The 11,928-nt window shown below is 38.8% G+C and overlaps 2 protein-coding genes across 3 annotated transcripts; both read right to left on the reverse strand.

Annotated features, from left to right (window-relative positions):
- Window positions 1-835: 835 nt before the first annotated feature.
- LOC103707914 (50S ribosomal protein L29, chloroplastic-like) lies at window positions 836-6,466 on the reverse strand. The gene is made up of 2 exons (XM_008792628.4): window positions 5,150-6,466; window positions 836-1,242 (listed from the first exon to the last, which is right to left on the reverse strand). Exons 1-2 carry the CDS (start codon window positions 5,507-5,509, stop codon window positions 1,069-1,071), a joined length of 534 nt encoding a protein of 177 aa, XP_008790850.2. The 5' UTR covers window positions 5,510-6,466; the 3' UTR covers window positions 836-1,068.
- A 1,250-nt stretch (window positions 6,467-7,716) lies between these two features.
- Window positions 7,717-11,646, reverse strand: LOC103707972 (serine/arginine-rich splicing factor SC35-like). Of its 2 annotated transcripts, XM_039134254.1 has the most exons (8): window positions 11,460-11,646; window positions 11,304-11,382; window positions 11,132-11,211; window positions 10,936-11,002; window positions 9,747-9,818; window positions 8,388-8,594; window positions 8,135-8,315; window positions 7,717-8,034 (listed from the first exon to the last, which is right to left on the reverse strand). In XM_039134254.1, the coding sequence occupies exons 1-8, from the start codon at window positions 11,533-11,535 to the stop codon at window positions 8,029-8,031; spliced, it is 768 nt and encodes a 255-aa protein (XP_038990182.1). In that variant the 5' UTR covers window positions 11,536-11,646; the 3' UTR covers window positions 7,717-8,028. The 2 variants fall into 2 exon arrangements, with proteins under 2 accessions (XP_038990182.1, XP_038990181.1); XM_039134253.1 differs by having other exon boundaries at window positions 10,936-11,211; window positions 11,460-11,638.
- Window positions 11,647-11,928: the final 282 nt, after the last annotated feature.

Here is an 11,928-nt window from a genome sequence, read left to right on the forward strand (position 1 = left end):
AGTTAATGCCATCTTCGACTTGTGTTTACAGCAAACTAAGGCAGTAATAAACAAATTAATACTTTCCAGCAACGATATAGATAGATGAAGATTCTTAAAACTTGGCATTGTTAAAAGAATTGCTCTTAGAACTTGCTCCCATGCCCCAAGGAGCCAATGACCCCTTCGATCCGAGGACAAAGAGGATATAGACCTTATCACAACCGAGGGCAGAGGATATATATAGACCTTACCTCAGGCTTCTTTAAGAGTTCTTTAATTGCTTCTTGGAGGCTAGCTTCTCTCGGCTTTCCTCTTGCGTCCTTTATGATCCACGTAGTTGTTAGTTCGGTATGAAGTGAGTAAAAAGCTTTCTTCACCATGTATTTGATTTCCTCTTAGTTATGGAAGTGCGGTGTCATTGAATTTTTATTAGAATAATACTTCACTGCTTGTTTCTTTTTAACTAGTTGCTCCAAAGTTGCTAGATGGCTAATGTTCTTGCATTTCTATATCCCCTGTTACCTCACAAAATCTATACACTTGGACAGATAACAAAAGCAATGGCCGTCATAGCAGGCCTTGCATCCCAACGGCTCCAGATTGAACCTAAAGTTGGATTTTTTTTTTCTTTTTTTTTTTTGGTAAAATTTGTTATATGATGAAAGCGTTCCAAATCCCAGTTGCGACAAGAAAGCACAGAATACAGCCTCAACTTTTTTTTAATCCATGCAAGATATGGAGCAACTAAGACAAATCCAGAGCTTTCATCACAAACAAGCACCATACTCCCAAAGGTAGTCATTTACTCTGCCCTTCAAAAATCTTGATCTGAAAAAGACACTGCTCTTTTCCCTGAGAAAAATAAGGGCGGCTGCATTGAATAGAATCAAGAAAGTTTTTCCACAAAATACAGATTTGCAATCATAGGATTAGATATAAAGGAAAACGCCTCTCCTAATACAATCTAGCAGGCAAAAAAAGAGTAAAACCAGCCAGTTTATAATTTTTCTAATTTTTAACATATTCAACAAAGAAAAATCTGCAGGGAGCAGGAGAAACAAGCATGTAATTATACGTGAAGTCGATTTATGTTGACTTCTCTGCCTCTGCTGCTTTGTCCTCCTCTCGTTTCTTCCTCAGAGACGGTGGTGGCCTCACAACAATGCTTTTCTTCCATTGTTTGTCAATTTTCCTTGAGAGTCTCTTGTTGATTCCCTCCTCAATCTCCCTCTCTCTTTTCACAGTTAGCATGCGAGCAATCTGAATGTAGATAAAAACAATACAGACATTATGTGCCAAAAAAACACTACTGACATTAGGATGTAATTTAAATTCATAATAAATTTCGAAACAAACCTCTGATTTCCAGTAAGGGTAGAAAGAAGCTAATAAGAATTGATTAGGTAATAATCAAATGAGCCTTCTTCCTGGTTAAACATAAGAAAATGTATCTTGAGATCATTCTGATCCATAACGTGCCTCCACAATTTCTTTGTGATTAGGTTCTGGTATTTCTCTAGATTATTCGAATGCTATGAAATTAAATCTTTGCTAGTAGTTCTCCAGGCATAAGAGTGGAAAACAGTAGGCATTTGGTTCGGTTTTACACAAGATTCAGCTTTGGGCTTATCATTGTCATGTCCTATCAATATTGTTCCAAGTTATCTAAGTTTCAGTTATGATATGATAAATATATTAGCCAAATGAAGAGGCATATAAGAAAGAAAATTTTGGAGGGATGTCAAAGAATGCAGTTAGAATATCAAAATAAGAAAAAACTTTGAAGCAAGACTCAATGCACCGCATACCGTACTGTACTGGTACCGAACCAAGACTCAATACAGAGAGGTATACCGAGTCTTAGTATGCCGAACCAACCCCCCTACCAAGCATATCCATATTGTATCAACATGGTACCAATACAATATCCGATACCAAGATTGTGGACTTTAATTTTAAGAGATTTGTATAAATAGCAGTATGACTTGGACCAAACTCTCGTAAATAGATTTTACAAATCATATTATACCTCATGTTTCCCTGAATTAAAATGTAGGAGAAAACCAATTTTCAACATAAACTTTATGCAATAGATTAATGAGAAACATCCAAATTGTTGTAATGCCATTATATGAACTAATGTACTTCAGTCCCATTCCTACTCTCCACACATTAACCTTCAGCTACCAGTAGCTCTCACTGCTTACTCCTGCTCCCCACCTCCAGATTACGCTACCCTATGCGTCCTTCCTCTGGCCAACACTACCCTAATAACTCCATGTTGGAAGAGGCAGACTGCAAACTCACTGGAGTTATGGAATCATTTCAAAATACATGGCAAACATGTGGAACTGACATGTTTGAAAAGGTATTGAAGGAAATGGAGTCAGCAGCCCAACAGCACCAAAGATGTGAAGCCCAAAACGGGACCAAGGAGTCAGCATCCCATTCCACACCTTTACTTTTAGGATGGGTGTTTATATTCAGGGGACTTACCACTAGCATCAAACTCAAATGACATTTTTGGGCCTAAAGCATTATTCATCCCTCAAGAACACAATTTTTTTCTGGATAGATGATGTAACTAGTAATCAAATCCTAGTTGATTGACGAAAAGATAGCCGCCAACGAATTCAACGGCTTTTGTTCATCCAATTTAGGATAAACATATATTTTTAAAGTTAATCCTAAATTAGATGAACAAATTAAGAGTAACATCATATGTTGCCTCAGTGGTTATACTTCTAAGCCGAGCAACTGGAGGTACCGAGTTGAAGTCTTGGATAGTGATAGTGCATCCTCAGGTATCTGGACCTAGGCAAATATATCATAGGTGGAGACCCCTCCCTTCCTCTCAAAATCTATACATTGTACAAGCCTAAAACAACAACATAACTGCTATCTCCAGTAAATGTTGTTTAATGTAGTACATGAAAAATGGATAAAAACAAGCGCCTTACAGCAACAAAGAAATATTTGACTGTTGCAATTGGATATATTATAACTGAGATCAACTATAACTTGAAATAAATGCACCAACCTCCAAACGAAAACCTATTCAAAACTCTATGAATTCATCTAGATTTTCATGTCTTTCCTCTTCTTTCTAGATCTTTTACCATAAAATCAAGTTTCTCCCTTGTCAGGGCGCTTAGTCCTCAATGCACACGAATATTCCATCAAAATCCATCAGCCAACAGTTAAAAAGTACCATGCAAGAACTCGTAAAATTATTATAACACATCCTAAATATATCTTCCTGGTTCTAACCTCCTATGCGCACCATTCTTAAGCATATCTTCCTAGTTCTACTAGATGTCCACCTTGGCATTGAGCAGCAATAATGCATGCTACTTTATTGTAATGCACAATTCATTGCATCTAGGACATTTCATGAAAACTGATGCATCTAGCACCTATTTATAGGGATAATTGTTGATAATATCTCTCATCAATATGCTGAGACTTATATATGGACGAAAGGAAATTTCAAATGGTAATTTTTCAATGCACCCTTGATCAATGAAGGTGCTTAATGAATGGAATAATATTTTTTAAGGCATGTTGAAATATATGTTCCATAAATACTGAAGATGAAAAAGTCTGGATTATGAACTATAAACTAAAAGGCATTTGCATGTTAGTGGAGGGTCATCAATCACTAGTTTTATTGACCAGAAAATCCATTGTCAACAGCGATGACACAATAATCAGGTCGAAATGCCATTGTTTTCCAAATTAAACTATAACAGGCCTTGTATGAAAGATACTAATTATCAAAAAAAAGCACTCCTGGATAAGTACACTGAGGAATATCATAGGTTGCCCACATAACCATGCTTACAGAGATGAGGCAGAAGTTGTGTGGGCAATTACAATATATACAGAGATTCAGCCTCTACGTATATAATTTATTTATGGAAAATCAGCTTGCTGTCATGGTAGAGGATTATGCAAATCTCTGAGGTCCAAGCTGCTAATTCATGAGTTTCAACCTAAGAAGTTTTCATATGCTGGGCCATCATACCAAAGTGATATGTTACGCATACTAATTCTTCATGATTGGATTCTGACACTACTACATGCCACACAGTTAATGATAGTGTCCACTTGATTGAACTTTTATCCTCAAAAAATCAGCCTTCTGAAAATGATAGAGAACAATAACATGCTAGAGAAGAAATAGGTTTTAGATAATTAATGGAGGAATAGAGGCATTTTGCTTGACATGTGTGGGATCCTAATAAAAGAATAGGTTACGAATCAGACAAGTAAAGTATTCTACACTAGCATGGACAATAAACCCTTATAGTTATGCACATATATGGAATCTGTTAACTATATACTCTTTCAGTGAGAAACAGATGTTATATAGAAGCAGCGAAAAGCTAGAAAAAAAGCAAAAAACCTCAAAAGTTTGTTGTTCTTCATCCTTTTGTATTCCTAAAACGTTTGCTACGAATACTAAGCCACCTATAACCCTATTTTCTTTTCACTTCAACTGATTTCAATTGTTATTCCTTTCACTCTGATTTCTAAATAATGTTTGTTATTAACATCTCCTCAGCAACACTAACCATGACACACAACTTCCAACACCACCCCAACAGCTTCTTTAACATCAGCTCCATTTAGTACATCATATAGGATTGTCTTTCAACTGATTCCTAAATGCACTATACTGAGTCACCGAACAACTGATAACAAGATCCAATAGACACAATTTAAGTTTCATACCATTGAATATAAATTATCCGAACTCCAGACCTACTTATCAATTCAAGATCAGCTTATTTTTCTTTGCATACATATTGATGGCATTACCTATCTTCAGATACCCATCCACCTACGAAGTTCCACCGCAGCATCCCAAAACCCTAACTGGCAGGCAGTTCTTTCCTCCATTCGATTAACAACCACACCACTACCCACTAAATTCCAACTAACATCATCTAAATCGTTTATCACATGCCAAAACACTAAAATACACAGGCAAAAAAATCACTTTTTCCGATATTTTTGACACAAATTCATATCAGTAACCATACGAAAGGGGAGAAAAAAAATCCAAATTTGATCAGAAGAACAAGAAGAATTGAGATTAAAAAAAAAAGAAGAAGTGATTCTTCCACCTTTCACGATGGGAAAGATCCGGATAAAAGCTTACCCTTTTGCGCATTCGGTGAAACTCGCTGGATTTGAACTCATTCCGCGCGGACTTCTGGAGGCGGAGCAAGAAGAGCTCCCCTTTGAGGTCGATCACCTCCTCGTTGAGCTCCTCCGTCGTCTTCGCCCTGATATCCTTCATCCCCTCCTGCCTCTTCGCCATGCTCACCACCATCCGTCCGCCGCCGCTGCCGCCGCGCGACGGCAATGGCGTCAGAGCCCGGACGCCGCTCCCAATCCGGATTCCGTGGAAGGAGGACTTCAGAGAAGGGAACGAAGACGCCATCCTGAGCGAAGAAGAGGGAGAAGAAGCGAAGGAAATGAGCCCAAATGGCGGTGACGAGACACCCAAAGCTACCATTGCCCTGGTTTCTCTTCGTATTCTCTCTCTCGGGTGATGGAGATAACGCGCCGCTGCCTCTTACGCCCATACCTCCCAGGTTCCGAAAGACCGTTATCCTGTTATAACGGAATCCTCAATTTCCGTTACTGATGTTACAACCTAAGCCCCCATTCTGCTGTCTCGGGCGTCCTAGATTGTACAATCTGTTGGGTGCCCCCACCCCCCGACTTTCTTAAGGTAAATTTCGATAGCAGTGTCGCCAAAAATAGACGAGGTAGCGGTGTGGAATTCGTCATCAGGAACCACGACGCCAGATTGTTAGCGGCAGGAGGGCGGCAAATATTCGACTCGTCAGTGGTGTGTGCTGAGCTCAAGCGGCCTAGGAGGGTGTCTCCTTTGCGAGGCGAACACCGGGCGCAAACCGTATCCTCTTAGAGGGAGACTCAGCCATGGTGATCGAGTGGATTCGGGGTCAAGGCCACCTAGTCGAGGATCAGCCGTTGCTCTATGACATTCATAGACTATTGGGAAAGTGCGCATCCCACCAAGCTACACACATTTATCAAGAGACGAACGGTGCGGCAAATTGAATGGCATCCTTTGTAGCTCATCATTATGGAGGCTTCATTTGGGCAGATCATGAGCTGATACCAGATTCGCTAGGTAGCATATTATTTTCTGATTTTGTTGGCCGCATTCACATCCGTCGTATGTGAGCCGTCGTTGTACCAAAAAAGAGAGAAGAGAAATGCATCCAAAATGTGCTAGCAAGTGTTGAACATGTGTGCTCTAAATGAGGGGAAGCATAAGAGACCGCAATCATGCAAGAGGAAGCACATAAGAAGATAACCAATTCTCTATCCAGCTAACCAAAATCTCCGATAAATCCAAATAATTAACCATCCGACGACTCCATCTGTACTGAAGTCCTCAACTTCCTTAACAAATTAAAATATAGTTGCTGAGAGCTGACAGGCTCACCATGGTGAGAAGCGTGGCAACGCTGAAGAGCTTAGTGGTCAACTGCTCTGGTCAGAATTAGAAGAGGCGAGCGCGCTCGATCGCTGTAGCTAAAATCCTCGTAAGATGGCAGCCCTCCGACCTAAAACAATATAGAGCAAAGAAATTCTTTAACCGGAATATATCCAACATTGTCTTTCAATCTATTAGGATGTTCTTCGTCTGTCAATCTGCGATGATATTTTTCTTTTTTACCTCCTCTTCATCTTTCAGTATATTAGAATGTTCTTTCTTACCTCCTCCGCCTTCTTTTTTATGTATATCCAGTGAAGGAGCCTACCTACACAAAAAAAAATTAGAGCACGTGAAACAACCAAAAGTGACTAGCTTGAATAAGATCTGCATATCAAACATGAATGCTTTGCACGTAAATGAGATCTTGCCACTCACATCAGTGAAAACTCCCATTCACTAAATTTTTTGAAATTAGTTGACCAATTTTTTTTATAACCATTGATGAACCAGACAATTGGGTTTTGCTGGAAAAATATATTACCATTTCCAAGCTGTTCCTTCAAGTTTTACCAACCAAAGACCCTAAGTGGTTGTCTAGCCGTCAGGTTTTAACTAATCATGGTAACACTTTACCCCCGCCGAATAATATACGTTCACACACCCTAATATAAGTTAGTGCCAACAAAATGATAGGTTGTTCTTCATCAAACCTGTTCTGGAAAAGCTAAAACGTTATAAAACCCAAGTTTTTCCCTCTCACCTGAAAACCTGGTTTACAAAAGATCGGACTTCATCAATATTCCTGTTAATGAGACTGAGTGAGAGGTAATCGAACAACCCCCTGTGCAAAAACCTAAACCTCCAACCACTGCATGCTTTGGGAAATACAGAAGACAAGAACAACATCAGAATGTAAACAAAAAAAAAACAAATGACAAGACGCTGGATCAAAGAACTAAACATAGTTCTTACCAGTAATGAGACCATCTAAGTACATAGAGAACTGGTTTCAGTCCAGGACTTGTTTCTAGAATGTTGGTCAGCAAAATATCAGAGTCAGCATAACTATCACCATCATCACGGAAGTACAAACATCATCACCACCATTAGCATCATCACCAACATCATCATCAAGAACAAAGAACATCAGCTACAACATCATCAGCAAGGATATATCCATTTGAAACCATCTTGCCGGTAAACCACAAAAACCCTTTCACGAACAGTAAACTAGAAAAATGCACAGGAGGGTCCATCATAAGTGAAGTTAACATTAAATTATCATAAAACAAGTTTATAAAAAAGAGGGAGAAAGGAGATATGCAGTACAAAAAGTTCATATAGAACATAGTAGACTTCTAACAACCACTACCAGCCTACCTACTACTTCAACACCACAAGCACAGCATAGTTTAGAACCATGATAAACCAGCAAAGTACAATTTTGCAACCTTAAAAAGGAGTCCAGGGTAACAAAAACTATCATAGCAGTTCATAAAGATCCTCCTTTATAGCATATTCCTATGGCAGAGCCTCGGGGGGGATCTCCAACCAATCATCCATCAATCCTGCCAATCGACCAAAGTGAAAAATTAATCAAACAAATAGATAGATATAGCAAAACAAAGCAAGGTATAATAACTTTGTAACAAGTACAATGTTAAGTACCTGATCAGAACTGTGTGGAGATGGACTCCGGGAATCTGCACGTCGACCACGGGGTGAAACACTTCGTGATGGTGGGGAGCGTTCGCCATGGTTACCTTTGTCAGGGCTTTTATCACGAGGTGGAGTCCTGTGAGGTGTTGGACTCCTTCGAGGGCTATAGCTATGCCGATCAGGTGACACACTATCCAAGATAGTAGATTAGGCAAATGATGCAGAAGGCATTAAAGCACTAAGGATATATCAATAATGCTACCTGTCAAAAGAGCGGCTCCTGCTTCTCCTTCGATCGCCATCTGACCTTCTACCATGGCCTCTATAATAATCAGGACTTAGACTTCGGCTTCTGCTCCTACGGCGATAATCCCTTTCTCTCTCACGGTACCTGTCACGCTCATGACGCTCCCTGCTTCGACTACGGCTTCGCCTCCTATAAACTTTGTCTCGATAACCATCTCTGTATCTGACCGATGCATAAAAAAATTATAACCCAATAGGTTTATTAAGAACAAAAAGTATCAATGAGGCTGCAGAAATTACCACTTTGTGCACACAGAAATGCAAATTATATAATATAATAGCCAAATCAAACATTATTGCGAATTTAACTAACATTCCCCCCAAAATTCTTCAGATGGATCCATAGAAGCATGTGCCATTTTATGAGAAATTTATACAGCAGAACGTGTGATTAAAGATAAACATTCAGGTGCCAAGTAGATAAGGTACGTGTCCTAGTGCTGTCAACATGTTTGCTACATCTTACTGGCATGAATTTTGATTTGATGGTTCGTGAATCAAAGTTGTATTACAACACCAAAAATATTATCAACTCCTGCCATCTCTGACTGAACAGGGGGAAACGACCCTCTGAAACCTTAAGCTAGTTGGCATACAAGCTATTCAGTTAAAATTCAATATGTTTGTCGCAATGCTGGTGATGCATTAAGTAAAATCAATTTTGATAAAAACAAAAAGAAACAGTTTGGACTGTGCTCAACCTGAACCCATCTGCATCAACCCAAACACTTAATTGGGCTCAAGAATTCCAACCTCACCACAAGTTGGGTTGGATTAGGGTTGAGCTTATCTCAACCAGAACATATCCTAACCCATCACAAACCTGGCTCAGTCTAACCCAACCTGATAAATAAATAAGTAAATAAATAAATAAATTGATATTTATGCTTCACATAAAATACTTCTATGTTTTATTTATCCTACTGAGGTATAGAATAGCATAACCGCATCCAAGTAAAATCCAACCAAGTATTAACCTAACAAACATGTTCAAGAGCTTCAGGGGATCTTACATTACCTATACAACCCAACCTAACCCGTCTAATCCAATCCAACCCATATGAACCCAACCTGACCCAAATTTAGCTTAAGCTTGGGTTGGGTTGAGAGGAACAGAAATTGGGTTGGTCTATGGTTGTCCTCAACCCAACACAACCTGCCCGACTTGCAGCCCTGATCAGAGAACAAGGGAAAACAACATACTGATATTGATAAGCAATCTGGCTTAGCATCATCAATGCATATCAGAAGAGACATTTTTTCCCCAACCCCCCCCTTCTCTCAAAAAAGGAAGAAGAAGAAGAAGAAACCTTACCTTGGCCTAGGGCTACGGCTTCTTGACCTGCCCCTTGTCCTTGGGAGCACCTCTACAATTCTTCCTTTATGACTGCAAATTGGAGTTTGATAAGGACCGTTAGCAGCAATCCAAAAAAAAACATATAAATAACTAAATCAACCAGAACACTGAAGTCATAATTGTATACATATGTAGATTGCAAAGTAAAATGAGGGGCAGTCTCAAGTGTAGTGCTAAAAAGAATTCAACAAGAAAAAAGGAACAATTACAGTGAAAATGATTGCAAAAACTGGTGCCAAGTGTAGCATTAAAAGATCCAAATAAACTCAACTTGTATAGATGCTACCATTTAAATTATTTTTCAACTTTTTGATAAATAAAGCACAGCCAAAAACCTATTCATATGTACAACAAGATAACCAGCCCAAGAGACCAACAATTTGATCCCCTCAATAAGTACTTCAAGCCCCTTCCCTTAAAGGTATCCAATAGACAATCCATGCTCCACCAATTGGTGTCACTCCATCTGATAGTTGACCATGTTCTACAGGGTCAACAGCTAGTGACAACCAACAATGAGGTGAATCTGATCATGGCTAAGGTAAGACCACTCTTGGCCAACAGGAATTAGTTAAACCCTACACTGGAGGTTTAACATACTATTCCAGAGATATATGCAGATGTTAAACTGGCAATATGCAAGCTCCAGTAGAAGTTGAAAAGCATGAGTTGAAAATTTTTACTATTTATTGCAAAAAACAGCAAATAATCTTCTCATCAATGCCTACAACCTGATATATCTAATATTATCTTCCTAACATATAATGCTGGAATAAGGTTGTGATTCTCATTATCCACAAGTAAGACCTTCATTCACGTCCAAAATGCCAGATCAAAATGATAGCCCGATAATTCTCTGAAACAAAAGAAAAAAGGTTACAAAAATCCCACTCGCCTAGACCTCATTAAGAGCACCAACATATGCCATATATTTGCAGCAGTTATCACAAACTGTCAATACCATAGAAATCTCAGCTAACGATTTCTTTATCCTATGAAGAACGAATCAAATGAACAATCAAACAGAAAAAGAGAATCAACATCATACAAAAGAGAAAGAAAACGTGCCATAATTCGAGTGATGATCCAAAACTTATTTTGACATCTAACAAAACTTCCAATATCCAAGCTCCAAGTTTTAACTTACACAGGTTCAGCATTCGGCCCATATTTTGCAAATTGAACCATAATGTTTCTACCATCAACATTTCGCCCTATCAACAGAACAAGAGCAAGAATCAGAAATTTCTCTGGTAAAATTACCAATTTCAACCGCACAACAACAGATATCAAGACTAATTTTTTTATAAAAAAAGGAGCAATGAAAATATAATTAAACTTGCCATCGAGCTTGTCCACGGCTTTCTGAGCCTCATCAGCATACTTGTACCTCACGAATGCAAATCCCCGCGAATCCCCAGTCCTTCATGCCCACGAGAAACCAACATAAGCGAAAATACAACCCGCAAACCTGGAAATCTCGAACCCTAGAGCGAAATTTAAGCATCATCACACCTACGGTCCCTTGGGATGAAGACGTCAACCACCTTGCCATATCGATCGAAGAGGGGGAAGAGATCATCCGCGGTGGTACCTATGAATCCCCCCAAAAAAAAGACAATCAGAACGAGCTGGTCAGGAGAAAAGGGAGAGAAAAGAGACGGTACTCACGGAAGCTGATGTTGAGAACGAGAAGCGAGTAGGTATCCCTGATGTCCGGCGGGCCGGATCGGCCGAAGTGCGACATGATCGAAGGAGGGGGCAAGCGGATTGGATGGAGCTAGGGTTAGGGTTTCGGGGAGGCGCGTGTTTTTTCGAAGGGAAGGGCTATCTCCGGTATCAATGTGCTTACAGATATAGAGATATATATATATATATATATATATATATATATATATATATATATATATATATATATATATATATATATATATATATATATATATTGTGTATGTATATGTATACGTGTATATGTGATATAATAATTTATGTATATACATACATACATCTGATATATATACACGTATATATTCATATATATACATATGTGATTTGTGATATATATATATATGTGGTATATATATATATATAAATCTATTATATACATATATACATCTGCATATAAATACATTATATATAT

This window comes from Phoenix dactylifera, chromosome 15 (genome assembly GCF_009389715.1).
Source record: "Phoenix dactylifera cultivar Barhee BC4 chromosome 15, palm_55x_up_171113_PBpolish2nd_filt_p, whole genome shotgun sequence".
Taxonomy (NCBI): Eukaryota; Viridiplantae; Streptophyta; class Magnoliopsida; order Arecales; family Arecaceae; genus Phoenix; species Phoenix dactylifera.